The 25,327-nt window shown below is 40.9% G+C and overlaps 1 protein-coding gene across 2 annotated transcripts in view; it reads right to left on the bottom strand.

The window, feature by feature from the left end:
* The window catches only part of MEGF10 (multiple EGF like domains 10), an 85,870-nt gene that overhangs the window by 4,633 nt on the left and 55,910 nt on the right, over positions 1-25,327 (bottom strand). For both annotated transcript variants that reach the window (XM_032096503.1, XM_032096504.1), the window contains 12 exons: positions 24,015-24,117; positions 14,681-14,827; positions 12,492-12,626; positions 12,009-12,137; positions 9,333-9,461; positions 8,104-8,232; positions 6,146-6,274; positions 5,416-5,652; positions 4,357-4,484; positions 4,064-4,187; positions 2,241-2,285; positions 37-243 (listed from right to left, as the gene is read on the bottom strand). In XM_032096503.1, coding sequence (XP_031952394.1) covers positions 37-243; positions 2,241-2,285; positions 4,064-4,187; positions 4,357-4,484; positions 5,416-5,652; positions 6,146-6,274; positions 8,104-8,232; positions 9,333-9,461; positions 12,009-12,137; positions 12,492-12,626; positions 14,681-14,827; positions 24,015-24,117 — 1,642 coding nt within the window. The remainder of the gene's footprint in view (positions 1-36; positions 244-2,240; positions 2,286-4,063; positions 4,188-4,356; positions 4,485-5,415; positions 5,653-6,145; positions 6,275-8,103; positions 8,233-9,332; positions 9,462-12,008; positions 12,138-12,491; positions 12,627-14,680; positions 14,828-24,014; positions 24,118-25,327) is intronic.

The raw sequence follows: 25,327 nt of genomic DNA, 5'->3' as shown, positions 1-25,327 counted from the left end.
TCAACCCCAGCATCTAGGGGTAGATTTTGTACCTACCAACTTCATACACGTTCTTGTTGGCTGTGGCAGAGCCAGCGATCTCGGCATAGGGAGAGTCACGACGCGCTGGGGACTTCATTTCCACATAGCCACATTCTGAACTCTTTGGCACCAGAGCTGGTGGGTCTTTGATAGTAGCATAGGGGTTCTCAGAGCTGCTCAGTGAGCAGTTACTTAAATTGTATTCTGAGTTCTTCACCAGATCTACAAAAAGAAAAATGTGTTACTGTCTCACGCATGCTACATGTTATGGACGTTGCTACCAGAAAAAAGGTGTTCTTTAATGCCAAGTTTTAAAAAGTCACACAGAAATAAATATTTAAATGGAAATCAGTCCTAACACTTCAGAATTATTTACAACAATCAATGAAAGCATCTCAACATCTATGCTCTTTAATGGACTTGATCTTGCCACCAGCAAATTACTGATGCAAAGGTTGAGCATCTTCAGTTCTGGTTAAAATGCCACTAGCATTATATAAAGATAATCTGTAGACTCAGTTTTTAACGTGCACTTCTGCTCCTCCAAGTGCTGAACTCAGGACACTGTTAGAATAACTGATCTGAGACTGTTCGCAAGAGCAGTCTGGGCAAATGGCAGCATGATTTCTAGGGATGGCTTGGATGGTGCAAAGTTTGGGTATGCAGCCCCACTAAAATAACCAGCTGCTTCTAAGTTTCTGTAAGGCACACGTGGGAGAACTGGAAAGGAAACATCAGGTGGCTTGTGATGTCAGGATTTAACTGAAGGATGAATAATTGGCTTCAGAGATGTGTTTGTTCGTGCTGGGAAGTCATTTTGTGGTGCTTGTGGTACTTTGTTCTCAGTGTTGCTTCGTGATATATTGTGTTACTTAAACTGAGACTTCCTTAGCTCATTCCTGTCTCCATATCCAACGTGAGACTGACCTTGGTGGATCTGTCAGTGGATGGGTGCTCATGATTTTGTGACTTAATTGAACTGGGTTTTTTCTAATCATAGAATTGTAGAATCATTTAGGTGATAAAAGACCTTTCAGATCATTGAGTCCAACCATTTATTTGACACCAAATCCACCACTTCACCATGTTCCTAAGTGCCAAATCTTCACATCTTTTAAATCCCCCTGGGGATGGTGACTCCACCATTTCCCTGGGCAGCCTGTACCAATGCTTGACAACCCTTTCAGTGAAGAAATTTTTCCTGATATCCAATGCCTCAATGCCTGTCTTGTTGTGAGGGGCCCAGAGTTGCCCCCAGGATCTGAGGTGTGGTCTCAGCACAGGGGATGGCCACTGCCCTGGTCCTGCTGCTGCCACACCATGGCTGGGACAGCGCAGGGGCTATTGGCCTTCTTGGCCACCTGGGCACCCCTGGGCTGTGTCCAGCTGCTGTTACCAGCACCCCCAGGGCCTTTCCCAGCTTTCCAGCCCCTCTGCCCCAGCCTGGAGCTGCAGGGGGTTGGTGTGAGCTAAGGGCAGGAAAAACCAGGTGTAATAAATCACTCTGTCAGTTTAATTGTCCCCTATTACACACGAAGGGACAAACCAGCTGCTTTCTGTCTGTGTATTTAACTCATTATCCATATGGACTTTGCTACACCTTTTCCATTGTGTGGATATCCAGGCACCCTTGGCATGCCCTAATCAGGTACCACAAACAGTGACACGCACCGGGGTGGTACACTGTAAAGTCTTATGAGAAAACTGGGTAATTCAGATGATCAAAATATCAGATTGCTGCCCTGAATTTCCAAAGCTTTTCATTCCTGCTTGTGTCTCTGTATTTTGATATGCTTTCCAAGGGCCTGCAGTGAATGTGGTGAAGGTTTGTGGTTATGTAGACCATGCCAGCTGCAACTGGAATTGCCACTCTTTTAAAGCCTTTCAGCAGAGGCAGCATGTGTCCTCCTAACATCTGCTGCAGTCTAGAATTGAGCTGTGTTGTGACTCAAGCATGACAAAACATTAGATCTGTGTGACATACAGGGGACTCAAAATGACTTGGTTTGTTGTTTTTGTGGGGGTTTTTTGTCCTCCCTTCAAAAAAGAAAAAAATCCCACACCAGCAAACAAACCAATCATGCACTGGTTCAGTGTCTAGGAAGAATTTAGTCCAGGATTATTCCTATATTCTCTTCACCCAGAAACCAAAGGTAGTTTAGAAGAGTAAAAGGAATGCCTATGTCATTTCATCTAAATGCATCAGAAAACAACCTCACCTTTCAGGGACTTCCCCACATATCCTCTGTCAAGTCCAAAAGCACCTGAGGAAAAAATGATACAAAAACCAGAGTAGTTTTAAAATCAAAGAAAACAAAAGCGATTAGACAACAGATTCTAAGTGTTTAAAAATTCCCTTGGGACTCATTCCTGCCTTAGCTGAACAAGTCTCTCATGAGCACTGTGGAACTTCCCAGGATGGGGGTACAGAAGCACTTGTTACTATTTGCTTTGCACATTTTCCAGGGAAGGTGGGTCATAAGGGACCATTAAATTATCAAGTTTGACCTCACATAACCCCAGTTACTCACTCTTGAATAAGCCTAGTAAGTTGGATTAAGCCTATTTTTTTTGTCTGGATAAGCCTATCTACCAGAAAGGCATCCCACCTTGACCTGAGAATCTCAGGGTGTGCAGAGTTCACTCCAGTTCTCGATGCTTTGCTTCCAAATTTAATCACTCCCAAATCAGGGTCACGCTGTTCCAGTCCCAGTGTCCTGAACACCTTGCACCTCAGTCTACATCTCTGCAATGCCCTGTTACTCACACATTTCTCTCAGTAAATGTAAACAGCAGTGCATGACCGCTGTCTTCAGAGACCTGGCACTTCCCTGGTTACAGATCTGTTCAAATAGCTTTGATTGATATTGTGGAGAGCTGATTTTTTAATTAGGCTGTACTGTAGTACTATGCTGGAAGCATTATAAAAGCCTAAAATTATTTTATCTATGCACTATCTAAACAAAATTCATAGTTTTCAAGAGGGAAGTGATATTATTTAAGGAGACCCAAAGATAATTAATTTTATTCCTACCCCATCTTTATTTATTAGATCTCATGTCAGCTGTTCTGTTGTTTTTACCAGTATAATTCTCAGGCCAGCAGCCTCAGGTTAGGCAAGTAATTCTGATCTGATTATATTAACTGATCTTCTAGGAAAACAGACATAATACCAGCATTCATCCAGTCCTCTGGAACCTCCCTGTTGCTCAGGATCTCCTGCCTTGGGTTAACCACAGCAAGTGTCTCTGAGGAGCATTTTGTGTGAGTACAAGAAAATATAAAGCTGAATATTGAGCATTATGACTGAAACCCTTTCCTGCAAAAAACACCCCAAACAAACCCCAAAGCAAACACAACAGATCTGAACCTGATTTGTGGTTTGACCAAGGTTGGGAAAGAGCAGGAAAAAACATAATGCTGCATACTGTTGTTCTGAATCCCAGAGTCTGATATATGTTAAGTACCAGAAATGAAGGTAATGGAATTTTCTGAATTACACCTGCCACAGTGGTCAGTACAATCCAGCCTTTTTGGAATGCATGAGAGTGGAAAAGGATGAAAAGGCAGCGTAAGAGCAGGATACAGCAACTCTCACAACTTCTTGGGAATTTTTCTTCTTGCAGATAATCCTCTGTCTTTAAGCAAACAGGAGGCTTAGCTGGGAAGATCTAGTACTTACATCTGAAGTTGCTCAGATAATGAAAATATACTTTTTAAACCACTGATTGCATTTTGTGGTGATTTCAAAAAAGACTATATGCGACCTTTCACTTATTTAGTAAGAATTTGTAATTTTGTCCAAGCAGACCCTTACGGTATGAAACCCATTGTTTTATAAAACTAAGCAATAAGCAAATCTTTTAATAAAAATAGTATGACATATTTTACACATCATGTCTGCACTGGGCATCAAACTGTTCCACCATTCCTCACATGGGGTCACTTTTTTATCTCTTCCTGCCTTAAGGGATGCATCCCACACAGAATGAATAACATTCACATTCTCTTCTGGTTTTTGTTTTGTTTTGGTTTTTTTTACCGAGCTCATTGAGGTAGCCACCGTGTTTCCAGTCTGCTGGGAGTGTTCCTGTGTAGTCCATGACAGCACTTCGTTTTCCAGGCTCCATATTTTTCAGGTTCACAAACAGCTGACTGTTTTTTGCCTATTTCAAAGAAAGATACAGAATAAAATAAAAATGAAACTGGTGGGAAGCTGCTGATTTTCCAGGTGACAATCAGGAAGAGCAAAAATAAGCCAAACAGGAGAGATGAGGGAACAAAGTATAATAAATTAAAGACTGACAGAGAAGTTTCCATGTTTTTCTGCTTTACCTTTGCCAAGGTCAGTCTCTCCATGTTGGTGACATGAGGTGGGCTAGAGCACTGGGTCAGAGTATGGTAACTAGGGTTAGAGAAATAGTGGCTGTTGACATTTCCACCATTGGTATGAGGGATGGTTTCTGAAAAGAAAAAGGAAGGGAAATGAACAACTGAAAATAATATGGCATTTCTTTCTTAAGGTATGCTTTTGACAGTGCTGTACTGATTTCAGAATCTGACCTAGAGTTTCTTAAAGAAACCCCAACAAACACAAAACTAAGTATCTTTTTTATTCATTCAAAGAAATGAGAGATAAGGGGCAGTAAGTGACAAGTCGTGTCCTCGCTTTCAGCAAGGAGCACTCACAAGTGCAACCTGCTAGCTTCTCTCTCTGCTGTGCTCCCTTGCTCTGTTCTTCTTGTCTATTCATCATTATTGTCACTTGTACCATCAAATCTGCACCAACATCTTCTGGTGCTTCAAGAACACCGGGACTTCTGCTGATTTGCTTTTTCTTCACTCTGACAAGTGCTCCTGCTGCCTCCTTCGGCTGCTGCTTTCCTTAAGAGTGGTGTTCAGAAGGCACCATTGCCTGAAGTTCCACGTACCCACTGAATCCCAACTCAGAGGCACTTCAATGGGTCAAAAACTCCTGTTTGTTTCATTGCTCCTTCCCTTAATTAGTTGCAAACCTTTTGCTGTCTGTTTCGCTGCGCAATCTTGCCACAGATAGTGTGAAATCCTGATTTTCTACACTCTTTCTGTATTCAAGCTGTTGGCACTGAATTTAAAGTCCCTTGTAGAAACCAGATTTTGCCACACTCCAACTGTATATAAAAGCAGGCGCAGAGGAATAGAAATGTCCATGTTTAATGCAGAAAAAACATTTGAGGGTGCAAAATGTTGCACAGTAAAGTGAGGTATGTGCAGTATTTTCCTTACAATTAACACGTTTTTCCAGGGTGAGACACCAAAAGCAGAATTATGTGAATTCAAGCCCCGTTAGGGGCAGATCTGAGCACAAAGCCAAGAGATGGAGGAAAAAAAAAATCTGTTCTAAACGTAACTTACCTGAAATGGTGTAATCTGCATTGATGACCCTCATAGCAGGGGTGTAGGTCACCGTGGGCATGTGTGTCTCCTTCCCTTTCTGCTTCTGCCTGTAAATGATGAACAGCACCAGCAGGAAAAGCACGACCAGGACAAGAATGATGATGCCTGCTATGGCTCCTATCTGGTAGGAGTCAGCAGGGAGGGCAGTGCTGGTACGGCTGAGACTGTTCAGGTTTCCCACTATGATTACACCGGCTGGAATGGAAGAAGAAATGAAAGTAAGTGGCATAAATCGAGAGGGGTCACGTGTCAGGAGCAGGAGACAAAATCTCACTTCTAAATCTAACTGTATTTAATAATGCCAGAATAGAACTCTGTCAGAAACCAACCCTAACCTTAAGGAAAAACACTCAGAATGTTCCCAGAAAGAGGTATTTTCATTAATCTGAAAAAGCAGGAATGTTCCCTGGGCAAAAACATGGGGCAGGTAAAGCCTATGCTCCATCAGCAGCTTTCAGCAGCACAACCCTGTATTTCATGCAATCTTCACTTGAGTACTTTGCTCCAATTAATTATCACTGAGGCATCTAATTTAAAGCCTACAAAACCTACATAAATTACCAGAGTGGGCTACTTAAATGCACTTGTCAGATTTATTTACTGAATGATACAGGGATGGGTGTTTAATTGGTGCATCCAGCCTCTGTGTGAAACCATTACAGTTAATTTTATTGCGTCTGGGCTTCACCTTGATCACACCTGGCCCCTTTCCAGCCTGGGCTGCAGTAACAGGTCCCCGTGATGTGGTCACAGGTGGAGTTGTTCAGACAGTCACAGATCTGGCGGCATCCATACCCGTATGTGCCCTGGGGACATTCTGCACAGAATAAAAACAAGCAAAAACTCATTAAAAGCTTTGGAGTTACAGGTCTGCAGCACCACATGAGTCTAACCCCACACATTCCTGTCCCTGGTCAGCAGATGGCAATATGTTGTCAGAATCAGATCTCTCCTGGAAGGGCTCCTAAGAGGACCCCTCAGTGTGCAGGAGAGAGAGAAATTGTATTTAGATGTATATTCATCCTTTACCTGCAATGTTGCTGATGCTCAGGTGGTGCAGTGAGGGATCAAACGGGGAAAGAAAGAAGGCAAAGAAGAGAAAAAGGGTAGAAGGCAGTGAAGAAATGGGCAAGGTGTGAGTAAAGAGCCAGAAGACTCAGATGCCAGTGCATGAAAAGTCACGTAATCATGCACGTGGAGCCAGACACCTGGATGGAGTCCTGTGGTGTGACAGATGTGCTGATGTAAAACAGCAAGAGGAAAAGGCCATAACAGTGAGTCTAAAATGCACCACACATTTATAGAGAAATAAAACTGCTGCCCATAGTATGCTCTGGTACTATAATGTATACACTGAGAAACTACCAACAGGAGAAAAATGCTAAATTATGGAGAATAAGGTAATTGGGAGAGTTGTACTTAATTATTTTTCTCCCTGAATGACTTGAATACAACGCTTAATTACCAATCAAAGTGTCTCCTACCTCATGTAAGTATGCTGGTGGAGAATTATCCTACACTGATGAGAATTATTTCTTTCATACTGCCACCTCTTGGTACTGTGTGGCCCGTCACATTATAGTAGTTCTGATGGTTTCAGCAAACGCGGTATTTCTTCACCTTTTGTGACTCAATTTCCTGAAACTTCTCAAGAGTTCTGCAACTATATTTACTTCTTTTTGTCTTTTTAAAAGAATTTAACTCATCTTTCATGCATTCCTAATTTGGAATAATTTACAAAATAAAGTAACACACTGGGTGCCAGAGAATGTTCTTGCAGTCTTGACAATTCCCAACTCAAGTGAAAAACTTCATGTTTATGTACCTCCTCCTTCTCTTGATTATGCTCAACAAAACAAGATTATAAATACTGAAGTAAATGGGTGGGCAAAACCTATTATGTCATAATACATTTTGGCATTTTAAGATCTAAATTAGAATTAATACCAAAACATTTAGCTTAACGTTGTTAAATCATTATTATCAACTTGTAGGATAAAATACAAAATCTGTAACAGAGTTAGATTTGCCAGATTATTCAAAGTGATGTTTTGACATCAAGAGACTATCTTAAAAAGTCATCTCTTCCTGAACATCACTGATGTTTTGAGGAGAAACACAGATGTCATGAGAATGCACAAATTTGGGAGCACAGCTTCGTAAAGTCAGCAAAGGTTGGACAAACAGTCCTGTGCTCACGAGCCTGATTATTCTTTCAAGGTTGTACAACATTACACCACCAGTGATGTCAGTGGTGTTATCCCTGACCTTCCTGAGGAGAGAACCACACACATATGAAAACAAAACGCCACCTACAACGGTTTTACAATCCAGCTGTGCTGTAAAACCACACTGCGAAGATTGATTTCATCCAGCACTGGTGAGTTAGTCCTTATCTCTAGTTTTCCAGCTATTAGCTGTCACTGTGGTTTATGCTAATGGACACATTTTGTTGCTTTCACAGGATGCTAATGACAATTCCTTGGATTCATTTTGTTGCTTTTACATGACGGAGTAATTGGGTGTTCCTTTAGCGTTACAACCAAACACAGTGCAAAGAAACAGCCACCAGCTCCTGAAGCTCTCTGCCCATCAGTACTCCCTGTGCCCCCACAGGCTGTGTCCCAAGGCAGAGGGGGTGCTCACTGTGCTCGCAGTGCCGCCCCATGAAGCCCGTCCGGCACGTGCACTGCCCGCTGATGTGGTCGCAGTCGGCTCCGTTCTGGCACTGGCAGATCAAGGCACAGTCCTTCCCGAAAAACCCCAGGGGACACCCTGCAATACAAGCAAAGGGAAGGGGAGAGAGGGGTGAAACAGCTGCTCTGGGAGTGGAACATTCTGGTTCAGTGCGGGACTCACTCCTGCAGCTCCAGAAATGGAGAGTTCTCGTGGCACAAGGGACCAAGACCTGCCTGGTCTGAAGGGGTTTCAAACACACATCAGGCAAAAATGGGGTTGGGAAATGGTGCTGGCAGCAGAGGTTCTGAAAAGACAGCAGGGACAGCTCCTTGAAGAAACGGGCTTCAAAAGAGATTTGAGGGAGGAGGAAGAGAGCAATCTGGGAGTCTGTCCATTAGTCAGTGAACCTCTGGACATATTTCCTTCATAGTTTTTGTTGAAGCATTAAAAAATCCAAAATAACAACATATTGTACCTGAGCTACTCACAAAGAAACCATTTCAGTATGAAGAAGACACACCACTGCAAGAGATCATTATTCACCAGCAGGAAGCAAAAAACCCCTGATAGCTGACAGCTGAACCAGCATAGTTAATGTCTCCCAGAACTGCATCCATATGGTCCTATGATGTATCTGTTATTTCTTGCCCCTGTGACATTACTCATTTGAAACAGGAGTTCTGATTTTATATAAAACATGTATTTGAACAATGAATGCAAAACACAGTCAGCAGTCCTATATTTCTTGAGGTGAAATACAGGGGCTGAGGCCAGGATCACAGTCAGCGAGGCAACCTGAACTGAAGGTAAACCAAACTGAAGGTGTAATATGGCAGAGATAAGAAGCCAACTTTATTAATATTTATTTCTAACAAATGTTTATTTCTCAAACTTCGTATGAAGTCTGGCCAGCATGTAATGACGGCCCCATACCTACACCCAGTCACTGCACAGCTGTTTTGCTGTAACAAAAAGCTCTTGGGGAAAAAACCCCAAAACAGTATTAATGTATTATTAAAGGAAGAAAATTCCAGAAGAAATTATGATGTTACAGTCTAGTGAAGTCGTCTTTCAAGGTTCTAAAGGAAACAGCTTCTGTATCAGTATTTGAATTACAGATGCTGAGCTCCAAGCCGTTCTGGAGGATAATTCTGTCACTGGTGTTCAGACGAAGAATGAGCACAAAATCCACTTACTCTGTGTGCAGTAAAGGCCAGTCCAGCCCGGGGTGCACTTGCACTCCCCATCGTAGGCACTGCAGAAAGCTCCATTGTGGCAGTTGCACGTGTGGATGCAGTTTGGTCCCCAGTGGGAAGGTGGGCAAGCTGGAACAATCCAGAGCAATTAATTAACCTCAAATGACAAAGGTTCCTTGATGCACATGAATGGAGCTGCTTCCATTCACACATGAGCACTGCTTTGTTTGGTGTTTGCTGTTTTTCTCCCAAGTGCATGTTTTGGGCTGCTCTATTCTGAGTAAACAGTCTCAGATTTATTCATTTATTTCAGCTAAGGCATCATTTTACTTCAGGTAAAAAGCGACGAAAAATATTAAATGTGTGAAAAATGCATACTTGATACTCAGTAAGTAGGACACTCATAGCAGCTTTCTCGGAGAAAGCCATTAGGTTTCCTTTCCTCATTTATTTTTTAATCTGCAAACAGTCAAGGGGACACAGCTTTTAAATCTCAAAACTGAAGGAAAACAGAGAATGTGAAAATCCTGTATAGCCTAGAGCTTTAGACCCAGTACTAAGTTTGCTTCTCCTGCTTCCACTGCTAAATTCTATGTGTTTGCCTAAATGTGGTGAAGATAATCAAGTCTGTACCTTAATCTGGTTAACTCAGTTACTTCCATGGGTCCAATAATCAGTATAATATTTCTAAACCCCAAGTAATTATCCACAGAATAGAGATTATTTTGCTCGCAATCACGTCGACTCATTATGAGACAGAATTTACTGGCTGCTTTGGAAATGTCGTGATGGATGAATCTGATGCTATGTGCTGCCACTAGAACTGCAAAGTGGTTCCAAAATACTAATTACTATTCAGAGACAGCAAAAGATAATTTTCTTCATGGTAGAATATCACTAAGTGAAGAGGGTTCTCTAAGAACAGACCCTTTCTGTTGAGTAGGATTCTCATCCTGAGGGGTTTTTTTCTTTAGTAAAGAAAGCAGTACTTTAAGTAGTACTGAGTATTTTAAAAATAAGTAGTAAAATAAATAGCTCTTTAGTACTTTAAAAATAGTTTTATGGAAGTGCAGTGTCAGTATTTCACAGGAGAGAAGAAACTGGTCAGACACTGAAGCCTTGCTTTTATTTCTGTGTAAATTTAAAAGGCTGGTAACTCCTTACTGTTTTGTACTGCTTTGATTGCCTGAGACCAATAAAATTCTTGAAACCTTTAAACATTTGCATAATGATTCATGTATATGTGGGCTGTATTTTTCCAAAGTATCATCTTTTTTCCCAAATTTCAGTTCCTTAAGAACTGTATTACCATGTATTGAAAAAAAGCACTAAGTTTGGGTTTTTGTTACTTTCACTTGTGCCTTGTAATAATTTTTGATTAGTGTTTTGTGTTTGAAACTAGTGGTCAGCTAAGAAGGAATGAAAATCACATAAAGGCAAAAGGTTAGAAGTTTAAAAAAGGTCGCTGGTTCTGAAAGAAATTAATGGAATCATTATTTTCCACGTGAACGAAAGGCCTTTATACAAAGCAAATAAACTTCCTCTGTTACGGTCCGTGAGCACAGCCTCAATAAACACTTCCATTCATATTGCTGGCACCATTTTCTTGATATTGATTCAGTGAGTAAGTCCCTCCTCCTCCTAAATACCCCTATTCTGCTAATCTCCCAACTACCTACTTATTTTACTATAAAAACAGGGACCTTTGTAGCCGCTGGCTTCCACAGGAATGGGCCCATGATTTATTTTGGTATCATACTGGGCTGTGCATGCTAATCACTTCACAGAATTTAGCCAGGAAAGTTGTTTTTAGGGGTTTTTTCCCAAACTGACCAGATGTTACCCTGCACTTGTACAGAGCCTGGTAACCAGGGCCAGTCAAACCGTAAACGATACAAACCAATGAGCCATGTTATTAAAAAATGCACCTCTCTGGAAAACCCTGCACAATGTTTGATGTATCAGGGTATGGTGCAGCTTCTTTCCTTCACAAAAATGGGTTGACTGAAATTCTGGCACGTGTGTGTTTCAGACTGTGTGGATTTTAGCACCTTATGGGATTGGATATGCTTCTTATGAGAGTTTTCCTTAAAACAATTCTTTCCCATAATTAGTGAATTGCATAGATCCATCCAGGCATATAGAGAGTGACTATTTAATAAAATAACTTTACAAAAAGCAAGAAAATTAGGGCCTTCGCTTCTTCTTTTTAAGTCAGTAATGAAGAGTCCACTGAGTTTAGAGCACCAAGACAATACTCACTGAGTGAGGCAGAATGACATAAAAAATGTCTATAAATGTGAAAACATTTATAAAAGGAAGAAAGAGAATCCATTACAGAGTTACAAGCACTTAAAAAAAAGGTATAGTGACAAATTTCTTAACAAAATGTTCAAATGCTTAGTGAGAACAAGGATGGTTGTGCAGCCAGAGCACCAAGCTGTGTCCAAGCTGTGTCCAAGAAAATCTCACCTTTGTTCTTGGCCTGGACACAGAAGTTTAGGATCTCCCCATTATTTACCATGAAGTCCTAATTTCTGACTTAAGAGAGTGTTTCTTTACCAAAGAAACCATAAAATTTAATATACCATAAATTACCATAAAAATGGTAATTTAAATAACAGGACCCTGATTATTTGTTCTAAAATTAAAGGGAAATAAAAAGCTGGTACTTACGCTGAGAGCAGTCACTACCAATCCATCCAGGGTAGCACTGGCAGGATCTATCAATAGGATTGCAAGTCCCATTATTGGTGCAGGTGCATATTCCAGCGCAGTTCTTCCCAAATCTGCCACTGGGACACACTGAGAAGGCATTGGCAAAATTAGAACTCCTTAGTGATCAGAACAAGACCTTACTTTCTTCATTTCAGGAGGAAACAACCAATATTTGGATCAAGAGGTATTGCTTAGCATAAGGTTAAAGTGAGGTGTTATAAATTATGGTGAGCACAATATCCACAGTCACTACACAAATAATGCAATTCAGAGTACAGAGGGCTTCATCCTGAAGGATGAAGCAGCTTAAGATTCCTGATTTATAAACTGAACATTCCGTAACAGAAAGTATCTTTGGTTTTACAGCTCCCAAGTGACAGAATGAAAATCATTCCAGCCCTTGGTGTGTACATCCCACGGAGCATTTATGGCCAGCTGTACCTTCATTGCAGAGGGCTCCTGTGAATCCAGGCAGGCAGTCACACAGGCCAGTGATGTGGTGGCAGGGGCCACTGCTGTGCACGCACTGCGGGCAGGTCTGGCTGCAGCGGTGTCCGTAAAACCCCGGTGAGCAGACTGGAACCAGAGGGGACAAAGTGTCACTGCTGCCTGCCAGCAGCCACCCTGCAGGACACTTGCTCCTGGCTTGGAACTGGCTCTGCTTTCCAACCCCAGTGGTGGTCATTGTTTGTGCAGCTCAGTGATTTAGACTCCCAAAATAAGATCTGCTCCTTCTCCTCAAGGATTTGGTGTGTTCTGGTTCATCATGACTTTGTTGACATTCCACTACATGTCAAGCCACCCTGAACTTGGATAATGTTTGGAATGCATACATACTTTTTTTGGCTAAACAAGGACGTCTTTTGAAGCACATGTGAAGTAACAGAGAGGATAGTTTTATCTCTAGATGAGTATGGTCATCATAGACCTTGATTCCTGATGTGTTTCCTAACTTGGAATTCAAATAGCCATAACTTCACTGGATAAAAAGCACAGCTGTTTTCCAATCAACCTTTCTTTTACATGGTCCAGAGTCACCCTAACTTTCAGAGAGCCTGAGACCAGAAATACAGAGTTGTCCCGTTAATTGTGTTGCTAAAAGCATGAGTTCCTCAAAATGAAAAAGAAAAAAAAGGGGGGAATAAAAGGCTGCTTCTCCTTTGTTGATCTAATCCCTTTTGGCATTTATTTCCTGATAAATTAGAATATTATGTAATAGATCAAGAGAAATACCTGAACAGCTGCAATCAGCACTACCAAACCACCTTGGAATCTTTTCAATATTTTACTTTAATTCAATAATCAGTCTTTTAATTACACACTTGATACCAAGTTATATGGCCAGGATCTCTCCAAAGAGATTAACCTCCCCAAGTGAAACAGTGCCAAAAGATCTTCCTGTTTACTGAAAAGGCACTTTCTGACCAGGATCCAAATTATTCGTATGACCTTTGTCTTCCCAGCCTGCAGACCGTGCCTCCGAGGGGCACTGGACTGGAGCCTCCTGTCCAGGTTACAGGCACAGGTCCAAAACACAAGGGAACGTTTTTATGCCAGTGTTACACTTTGGATTCACTGATTGACTGCAGGGCTCTTGGAGATTAGATAGTGAGAACAATTACTGCTCACAGTCAGAAATGCTCAAGGAATACTAATGCAACACTAATGTGGGATTTAGCAGTGCCATGTCACAACCTTCAGCTTGAAATTTCGCCATTCCTGGACTGATACAACTTCATCTTCCTCTGGTTCTCCTTCTCCCTCTCAGTGACCATTTCAGGTCATCTCCTGTATTTTAAGCCTCTTTTGGAAGACCCAGGAGCATCTTTGCTTGTCCTTAACCCACCTGCTCCTGGAACCTGTTTCTGGGAGACCTGCTCTGGAAGCTGGGCTCCCCTTCAGTTCCAGAAAACTCACATTTCTCTTCCCTGAACACCTTTCCCTCACAGCTTCACTGATTCAAACTGAAGACAGCTGGACTACTGGAAAACTGTGACAAAGCTTGGGAGGGCAGACTTACTGTTTCCCTCCCTGGTTCTGGCATGATTTTCCTTAGTTCATCTGTATCTCTCTTCCTGCAATCTGAATTTTACACAGGCAAGTTTTCCAAAAGGAACCAAGGGTACATTTGATATCCTCTACTTACTAGGAGGCCTGATCCTACCGACTGTTCTTACAAAGTAAGTGTTATAAACTCAAATATTAACTAAGCTGATGATTCCTACCAGACTCAATGGGAAGGCTTTTGGTTTCTGAAACTCACGTGTGTTTTATTTACCTGTATTACAAACCTGACATCATCAGTCATGTTTGGAAATGCTTTAGAATGGAATCCCCTACGATATTTCTTGGGAAGTCATGTCCATAACAATGCCACAGCACAGACAATGAATAAAAGGAAAGCTGTACCATAACAAGAAGAGCACTAGTAGATAAAAACACTTGTTCATTACAGATAACACTTTTTTTTTTCTCTGTATATTCATGTATTTTGACAAAATGTCCAGTCAAGGAGGGTTTCCTAGTCTTTCACACTACAGTAAGCAAGGCATTATGATGTTGTATATGATCTGTATGCCAAGCAACAGAGGGAGAAACAGAGGTTTTTAAAGCATTTATGTTGTCCTTACTTCTCTGGCAAGTGGTGCCTCTGTATCCTGGTGCACACTCACAGATCCCATCATCTGGAGAGCAGGATGCTCCATTTTTGCAATAACAAGGCAAGGAGCAATTTGGACCCCACTGTCCCTCAGCACAGACACTGTCACAGTGAATACCTGCAACCACAAACAAAACATCTCTGAAGAGCTCTTATGCACAGTTAGGTTAAAACTTTTGCTTCTCACAGCACTGATCTTTAAAACACAGCTCACACAACCTGTTTATCAAAACATCACTAACATCAGGAAAGTACAAGATGAACTTGCATCTCTGTTCCTGCCTTCCCCCAGAAGAGTGAATTTCCCTCATATTCCTCATATTGATGAGATGTACATAAATGGCTTTTGCTTCTTCCACAGTGGCTGCTTCAAAACAGCAAAAGATTTTTGGTTTCAGATTTTACGTTTGGGAAATGCACAACAAAAGGTATTGCAGGAACTTTTCCTTCTGAGAATTCTTTGTGTCTGACATAATTTTTGTGTAATAATGGGGTGCGGGACACTGGATGATTTCTAATTAGTGATGAGCTGATTACTGCTCAGCATCGTACCAGACAGAAAAATGTAGTGCACACAAAGGGTTCCCAAACACACCATGTGAGCATTCCAAAATGCTTAGCTGCCACAGTGTTAAGGATGCTGGTCAGCCAGTGCTTTGTTTAACCTGCTTTGGTATAAAATTGATTGTAAAATGGCCACAACCTGAATCTCTACACATAGATCACAATACAAACTACCCATTGCAATCATCCAATCATAGTTTGTTTGATGGGTTCTTTTGTTTGTTTGACTGTAATTTTTTTTCTCAATGCAGCAACATTAAATATAATTTTCCTGCTTTTTAAGAAGCACTGTGCATGTTAAATCCCAGCAGGCACCACCGTGGAACTCAGACCGTATTGTGTCTGCAGCACTTTGCATTAACAATCAAGTTTTATTGTAATGCCTCTACTGAATGAACCCTCCACTAAGGGAAAAGTGGCCTGGATCCAACCACAAGCATGTCTCGCTTTGTAAGTATTTCCAGCAAAATATGTCACAGGTTCACTGGCTGCCAGAGTCCTAAAAAAAGCAAAACAGTTTTACATGTGACAAGGAAAAAACAAAAATCTTTTAACTTTGAACAGCAAAACCTACTGCTTGTAAAAATCCTGAAGAATAATTACATGGTGTGCTGATAGGTCAGACTCAGAGGTGACTCCTCAACACCCCCAGCATGTGCCCCTTGCAGAGCTGCCCATATCTAAAGACCAATTCTCTAATTAGAGGAAAGGTGGAACTCCATGCTGTTGAACTGTTTTTCTCTGCAGGACAATCAACATTCTGAAGAATCAAATATGTGTTTGAACAGATTGCCCCAACCTGTGCCAGCAAGACAGAAAAACACTTGACTTTAAAAATCCAGATACTGACAGATGGTACACAGGCCACCTAAAAGCCCTGATTGTACAATAATCATTAGCACTGACCTAAAGCAATCCTACTATCAAAATGAAAGGCTGCTTACATCACTCCTTTTTCACTTTTTGCCTGCCTAGACAATGTCATTCTCCTGTCTCCATCTACATTGGAGAGGGAGTGCTGACTTGTTTCTCAGCAGCCCAGTTCAACCTTTTCATTAACTCATTTATGGATCCATGGATTAAAGAGAGAGGTTTGATTTTGAGAGTTGCTGGTGCACATGAGCAGTATGACATCACTGCATTTAATTTTTATTTTTTTCCCATAAACAAGACCACTTCTTCCAGCTGCTGCTCTGCCTGGTGTTCCCAAACTTGAGAATTTGGGTCTCTGTGAAAGCACAGGCAGAGTATCTCGGAGCTGTGTCCACGTGAGGGTGATCTGCCGTATCTCACATAGCTGCACTCGGTGCACCCTGCTGGAGAAAAGACATTTTTCACAGCCTCAATGGGTGTCAGCGGTGCTCAGTGTATAATGGTCACTATTAACAAGCCAGTGGTTGCCAAGAGCTAGCAAAGTGCATTATCTGAGATTATGTAGACCAGTGACATACAATAACACCAGGCTCAATTATACTGCCTTGATCTGTGCACAGAGGATGCTTTATGACAGCAGAGTGTCCCAGGGTGATGCGGGCACACTGGGATGGGGAAGACAATGGGTCCCATGCTGCACAGAGCCACGGGGCTTAAAACAGCCAACAACTACCACTAAAAATGAAAAGAAGGGGAAAAAAGGCTCCTTCAGTACACATCAGGGAAAATCATCCCTTAAGGAAACTGGGAAAACCTGCCTTTTATCTCCCACTTTCAACCCTTATGAGGAAGTGAAGAGTGGCATCACTCTACTTAGTAAATAAACAGTGTACACTAAATACCACAGAGTAATAATGATGACAACATAACATACTGCAAGAGTGCTGAATACGATTCTGTTTCACTATAATTTTATTATATTCACTCTTGATCATAAGGAGAATGAGTTTCACTCCTTTGAGTGTCAAGAACAAATGTAGCAAGGCAGAAATCATTTAGTGATTTACTGCATCTCTATTAAAACAGTTTTCAGAGTCACTCACTATTTATTTATGTTATTTAGGTAAGTTCACAGGGCACTTAAAAATACCAAGTTGAGTTTCGTATCTTACAGCTGTAAAAACCAAACGTGTATTTTTGAGGAAGAACAGGTCAGAAATAATAAAGGGATTTAAAAAAAAGAATTAAAATTATTTTCCAGAGTGATGCTTTTTATGAAATTTCAGCAAAGAAAGCTATGCTTTGATAGAAAAGCCAGAAATTGTTCAGCAAAAAAGTATTTTTACAGAACTTGCAAAGAAAGATTAGACTCAGCTTTTACAACGTTACCAACTGCTTTATGATTGCCACAGTTTCACGCAAGTATTAATCTCTTACACAATAAAATTGTTTTTATTACGTTTTCATGTTGGTTCTTATACTGATAAGGATATCTGCAAGAAAATGTTTTTGCCAGAGCTATGGACAAAGAGCTCTTTGATGGCCTTCACAAGTTGCTAGGCAATAGCTGAATGGTCATGATAAACTTCAGCTAAGCTGCTCTGAAGAAATGCTCGTGCATTTAATGCCCAGTGCTTTATGCTGGGGGCCTCACATCCAAATCAGCATTCCCCCAGCATTCGTAATTGCATGAATGAAGTAAGGAATTCTTTAGGGACACCACTGCTTCTGCCCATGCTAGCAGAGTATTTACACACTCCCCATGCTATATTTTTAAGTTGAGGCTCAGTGATGCATCCAAGTCACATCAACAAAGAGCTAATTTGTTTTAGCACTTGAAGGGGAAAAAAAAAATTGCCAATTATTTCTTACTCTCTTCCCCAGCAAATTTGCTATTGGAATAAGTGTTGTTTTCCAGATTATTATGTTTCCATTAGTCTGATAAAAGGTTATCCAAACTTTAAGAAGAATTTTTTTTTTCTGTAAAGAAGGTGTATTTGCTGTGCAATTTACGCTAACACATATGGAACTTTACAGTGTAGCCCCTCAGCATTAAAACCTGTTTATATACTGGTGTACTTCCCAGGTGTCAGTGCAAAATTGGACATATATTAGCCCAAACTAAAGAAGGAACAAGACCTTCAAAGGCTGGGGAAATCTTGAGTGTCATTAAAGCTAATGATGCTTTCCCATTATGGTCCAAGAGCTCGCCCTTCATATTTGAGAGAAACTAACACTTCTATTCAAGGCAGCTGTAACTTCTGATGATGAGAATTACTTTCCTAATTTCTCTGTCAAATAATGGATGGGCAGCCCGAAGAAAGGGAAGTAGTGAAAAATGTCACAGGTCCTATTTAGAAGCAACTTGTCTTTGAGGGAGGGAGGTACCTTGCTCCACAGCTGAGGGGACCCAGAGGAATTAATTAAAGTGTCCCAAATTGTGGAGCTAATGAGAGGATCAGAGATTTTTCTCTAGAAGTTCAGATTTCAGCTGCTTCACTGCAGCGGCAGGAGAGTCTGTGGCTGCATGTTTTGGTAGGAAGCCAGATACAAAAGACTGTCAACAAGAACATCTGAGTTTGAAGGCAAACATCCTTATCTGCAAATTTTAGTGGAAGAATCCCTTGTGAGACATTTCTGGTATCTTTCTGAAGGCCATACTCTCACTACATACTGTTATCCACTCCAGAGGTGCTCTTCTTTTCATCTCTCAGTCTCTAGATAGCCACCAGGAAATAACACTTCTCTCTTTTTTAACTTCTCCATAGGTAGAAAACAGATACACCTAATCACTGATTTAAAGCTATTTTTTAATAAAAGAGTGGTATTTCTTCCATGTGAAGATCAACAGAGATACAGACACAGCAAAATCTAGATGTGGGCTGGGGCCAAACCTCTTATTGGAGAATTCCTCTCCCTAAGTTTGAAAAGTAAATTTGTCATTTATCATAAGAGAGTTCTCAGATTATCACTTCCATTTTGCAGCAGTGAGTATTTGTCCCAATGGGGCCTCATCCTTCAGGAGCTCAGGGAAAACTAGTCATGGGGAAGGGTAAACCACATTCTTTCAAGAGAATCTTGGCTTGGGTGCACTGGCAGCAGCTGATTTTTTGCTCTAAACGTGAGGAAGACCCACAACAGAACTCTTCTAATTCTGGGGTTTTTTTCTTTTGTAGGAGGGTAAAAAATGCATACTCATGGAAAGCTGAGGGTCGAGGCAGAGCTGCAGCCTCCCAGCGCACCTGGCTGTTCGCATCAGCGGGGTGGGTGTCAGATGGCAGACCTCCCCCTTCTAATCCAGCAACAAATGTGCCTCTCAGAAACACTGTCAGAGGCACATGGAAGGACACAGAAACAACACATCTGGTGATGGGTGAGCTGAGTAATGCCAGCAGGTGTCCAGCACAGAAAAAGTCACCGACACCCGTCCTGCTGCAGCCTGTGGGTGAATGCTACGCCCGCTGGTGATGTGCGGGCTGGTATTACTGCATCTGTCTTTTCCACAAACCAATGCCTTTGTTTTGGTACAGATAGCAGACTGGTGGTATTCCATAATCCCTGGCATCACATAGCCTTTAAATCGATTTTGAAAGTAACAAATGTCACACCACCCTGACATGACATCTCCTTGCAAATGCAAAGGTAGGGCAGAGCTGCACCAGTGAAAGCAGAGCAGAGAGGTGTGATTAGGAACACCCACATCACTGCAATTACACTAATAAACAAACTGTCTGGAGGAAAAAAAATGGTGCCATTTTAATTAATTAATCATATTACTTTAATTAATTGATTAATGCTTTAATGCGAAACCTCAGTTTGCAAGAATAGGAATTCTCTAATCTTGCAGGCAATTTGGGAAGAATTTATTTTGACAGCTGCTTGCAGAACAGAGAAGATTAAGGGATGAAACTGTCGTGGTGCTTGCTGTTTGCTTGTTGAGAAAAGTGTTAGATGTACCTTTTTAATGGAAGTTGACCTGAAGTTTTGGTATAATTTAATAGGAGAACTATCATTACCCATTGGGACAGTATATTTTCTGTGTGTTTCTTCTGCTTTCTATTTTAATAGTTCTCACTCTTCTCCACTTTCTAGCTATTGAGAAATGAATTTTCCCTCCAAATGAAAAAGAAGTTATTTATAAGATACAGTGAAAATGTCAAGGGATGAGAGCTTGGGGCAGACATCATCCTCTGTGTGGGCGGATGTTTCTCATTTGTGCCATCCTGTCATGTGGCTCCTGGAACGTGACGGAATGGTCAGACTGCCAGGAAAAAAACATCACCCTTAACTCTTGCTTCCCTAAGCAGAATTAAGCTGCTGCAGAGGGAAAACATGATGTAAGCTACAAAAGAGGGTGGGGTTTCTAACAGGGGTCCTATAAATTAAGTCACTTTTGTTTACAATAAAACAGAACCCAAATGAAAACCAGCAACCCTAAATAAAAACAGAGCTCTAATGAAAGCCAAGTTTAATTATTTCTCAAGGTTTTTAACACAACAGTCAAAAACTGAGCTTTTGTTCCTAAGCAGAACCTAAGAAGGAAAAGAGAATACACTGGGCGCACTCTATAACAAACTAAACACTACTTAAAAAGACTAAACCTTCCAGCATCTGATTGTTGAACCAATGGGGAGCTGCAGCTCTGTCTGCAGGCTGAGGCCAAGCGCTCATGCCCACATCAGCAGCTCAGAGCTCCGTCACACCCTGAGGTCACTGACCCACCCTCCTATGCAGCGTTTCCTGCTCCCCAGCCTTATGGGACAACCCTGTCACTCCTTCATTTGCTTCTGAAAAGTTACATAAACTACTCCCTCTGACGAAATTCCCTGGGGGAAGTGTAGATAACTGTTCTGTTTGCAGGGCTGAGGAAAATGCTGCATTTAAAATATGGTTTTGGAAACTCTGCGTAATTTTGATGCCATCAAAACATTTTGGGAAGTTCACCTTGGCATCATCTTAAAAAGAAAAAATACTCCCAAGTTCACATTTTTAAGCTTCCTCAAATGTATTTATTTTTTAACACTACCTTCCCAGTGGTTTTAAACAACTAAATCCTTCATTTGGGTTAGATAAGCATTAGACTAATCCAAAATCTGTTTTTCCTTCTCTTTTTTTAACTAGGTAGGTAACACTACCCACCCAAAACTAGTATGTCTGATGGTTACTTTCACAAATCCAACCAAAAAAACCATCCAAAAAAACCCCAGTCTAAGCCACTCTTACGTAATTTCTTTCACTTTAGAAGCTCCTGTGTTCACCACACATCCTCCATCTGCTTCTCCACACAAATCTATGCACAACCTCCCTCCTTAATCCTACAATCTTCTGCTATTCCTGCAATGCAGCATTACAGCACAGCTATTTGAGAGCCCTTTCCTGAAGTATTCCCTCCTTTTTTTAATCATTCCAAATATAAGCATCTGCACAAAGCCCGAATTCCTCGTGGGTATTGCTCTGACATGCGAAGTGTGGGAGGAGGATTTTTCCAGACACTGAGTATGAAATGAGCTATGCTGTGGATGTTGTAAAGTGTGTCTAGACATCACCAACATGTCAAAACTAGTCTGTCACACACATGCTGTTCTGATGACATCATCCAGGGATGGGGGCTCCATTTTATCAATATTTAGGCCTTAAGTCTCTTTCTTGTGAAGTCTTTTTGCTTTCTAAGTATGAAGGCAAAGTAAGATTTCACTAGACAGAATTATTATGTCTTTATTATGTTATATTAATATATATTACATATATAATATATATTATATATATTATGTATATTATATATATTATATATTGTATTATGTGTATTATTACTATATTATCCTTTCCTATACCTGAATCCAAGCACAGTCAAGGTTTGTGTTGCACTTGAAGCCTCTGTCAGTCACATCCTGGGTTAATTACATTATGCTGGCCAGGTAAGTTCTATATATAAAAAGCTGCTAGATTCTTAATCTGGCCTCTCAATACTGTGTGTTTTAACCTGGATCCATTGATTAACACACCTTTGATCCTGACTATCTGTCTGAATTTTAGAAGACTCACAGGATGTACTTCAAGCTATGCATTTGGGACTTGTGAACAGCTCTACCTACCTGCACTGTGGCTGCCCAGGATCAGCAACTGTTCACGTTTTTATGGTGGGTATTCTTTGATTAATACATTTAGCAATTTATGAGATAACATTTTGGGCAGATTCAAATATAAGTTTGTGGAAATGTGTCCAAACACACACACAATTACTTGAAACTACCTGAAAGTAAGGACATTAATATCATAACAAAATTAACACAAAGTAGTGTCAGGAAAGACAGCAAATAGATGGCATAAGGCTAATGATATTTTTTCATAATTCACCCAAATAACTACTACTATTTTTTGCACTCCTGAGGCACTTGAGTGGCTGATGGCAAGTCACACTGCAGCTTGTGGGAAGAGAATTGAACCAAAAAAATCCTGTCTTGGTTAGGTGAGTGCTGGCTCTGGAAGCCTCTCTCACTCACACTGAGAGGGAATGGTGAGACAGGCCATCTCAAAGAGCTAATATACAGAAAAAGTGAGTAAATAATAGGTAGGTTTGGTCTCCCCAAGCAAAGCAGGAGCTCTTCCTGCCTGTGTATCTGTATCCCCCAGAGATTTCCACTTCCTACCCCCAATAATCACAAAAGTCATGTTCATCTGAACAGAAAGTAGAAAAAACAGCAGGTAAGCTGTAATCAGCTACAACTAATCAAACTGAATTGTAGACACAGAGTATTATGTACTTCAAACAAGATGCTTGCAATCCATCCACAGAGCCAGGAAGAAAGAGCTTACAAAAATAAAGGCTTGGGAAGAAAACAATACTAAGACTGTATCTATCTGTGAGGAAATCATAAGCTCACCTCCACCTACTTTGTCTAAAAGCACCGTAGAAAAAAGAAAACAATTCTATCATGAACCTACAGGTCAATTAGGAAAAACATTTGTTTAGAGAAGAGTGGAATATATCTGAAATCACAAATAAAACCCAAATCACTGCTTTTCAGAGCACAAACATGCTTTGCTCATTTAAGGTTTGTTTTTCATGCTGACTCCTCGTTATTAAATCGAACGAGCCCACACAGACAGGTGATGTGAGACCCTTGCAACACTGCAGCATCACAGTGAGGCAGCAAGTCTGGAACACTCCAAGAAGGACAAACTTACAGTGTCGATTAAACTTTACTGAAGATCAAAGAGCTCTTCCAACTTTAAAGCTTAGAAGTCCTTGCACGAACTAAAACTCCCTCCTAGAGATACAGGGAATATTTCATGATGGCTGCCCTTCTGTATGGCTTCATCATGTTCTCAAAAAATCTTGCTCTCCACCAACAAGAAGGTGCAACAACAGTGCCAAACACAAATTTTGGTGAATGATTAGACAGATATAGTTCTTCAAATCACAATGTAAAAAGAAAAAAAAAGAATTGAGGAAGTTTTCATACAGGACAAAATATGTGCAGAGAAACTTTAAAAAGGCTGAGACTCTGAAACGGCAGCACAGTTTCTGCAAGGTTCATCCTCTTTGTGGCTGCCTGAACAAAGCCTCCTGAGTTCCTGGATGTCATGCTTTACTCCAAAGCTGCCAGAACAACCTTGGATATTTACAGTTGATCACCACTTTTGTAAGGAATTATGTTGTGGAGGTGCCCAAGCTTTAAAGTTTCCCAGTCTTCTGCAGATCCCACACTGGACCAAGCTTCCCCACCCGTGAGTCACAGGAGGGACACGGCTGCCACAGAACCAGCCCATTTTCCCTTCCCAGCCTCACAAACTCTTCCTTTACCCACAAAACCAAGTGCCACTAGGTGGGAAATTCTGTTTGTGCTTCCCAAGGATGTCTCCTGTACCTGACCATCCCGGGAGGCAGCGGCAGTAGCCCGTGGTGGGGTGGCACCCATCAGCGTGGCTGCAGTCACAGCGCTCGGCACAGTCCATGCCGTAGGTACCATCCTGTGGCAACAAAAAACAAGAGATGATGACAGCTGGGAGTTAGAGGAGAGCAAGTTATGGTCAGCCCTGCCTCAAAATGCAACCACAGATCTCTCCTGAATCTTTAGGCTGATCTTAATGTAAAATACTTTGGGCATTTGGAACATGTCAGCATCCCACGCTTTCGTTCTTTCATTAAAGAGGGGAAGATAAAGAATGGATTATACTCTCTTGAAAAATCCCAGACTAAAGCAATTAACTCTCCTTTCTGCATCAAACCCTGAGATCTCTGCTTATGGGTCAAAAAGGGTACCACACAGAGGCATAATTTTTAAGGAAACGAGTGAAAACCATTAAATTACAAGATATCTTCAGTGTGAGGTTCACTGCATAAATAATGCAAACTATCACTTTCTTTTGATTAGAAACATTTCTCTTTTGATTAAAAACATTTCTCTCTGCACTACAGTGTATGCTCTATGCTCCATCAGGAGATAATCTTTGTCTGTGGAGCACTGTACAGAACAAAACTTTTATTTTTACCTATGCAATATTTTTTGAACCAACAAGAGAGATTGAAGTTACAAGCTGAAACACTTCTGTTGGTGTATTCAGCTGTGCAAAGCATGGATGCTTTTCCTGCTTCTTCCACAGAAGCTGGCACACAGATTTGTGGATAATTTCACAAAAAAATCAACCTAAGAAACTGAGAAGAGCAGATTCTTTATAACTGCAGTCTCCAAACAAGGCAAAGTACAACCATCAACTTGAATAAAAAGTATCAAAACCAAATTAAAAAAAAAAAAAAGGCATGGGAAAAAAGCCAGTATAATTTACAGTAATACTTCAGGGTTACCCACAGCAAAGGAAAAACAGGAAAAAAACATGTCAGGTTTAAACCCCAATCATTTACATTCAAGCCTAAAAATTGGTGTCAGTCGCATTAAAAATCTGAATAAAACCTATATGAAAATTAATCTGCTGTTCTTTGATGTTCATGCATATATTCCAACCAAGTGCCACAGGATTTAGCTATTCAACTGCCAGTCTTTCAAGTCTAAAGTAGAACAAAATCTTACATTACTTCAGTGTAAGGGGCCTTTTGCTCCTATCAACAATGCACTTTTACATACAGAAAAAGAAAAGATTAAGCATTTCCTTTGCATATAATCAGATTTGGAATGAAAGGAAATCCTCAAATATGCTGCTGAAAGGCAGTATTTTTAGGCTG

The sequence above is a fragment of the Corvus moneduloides genome, chromosome Z (genome assembly GCF_009650955.1).
Source record: "Corvus moneduloides isolate bCorMon1 chromosome Z, bCorMon1.pri, whole genome shotgun sequence".
NCBI lineage: Eukaryota > Metazoa > Chordata > Aves > Passeriformes > Corvidae > Corvus > Corvus moneduloides.
Note: the sequence above shows the minus strand (reverse complement) of the source record. Positions and strands in the feature narration are given on the sequence as shown.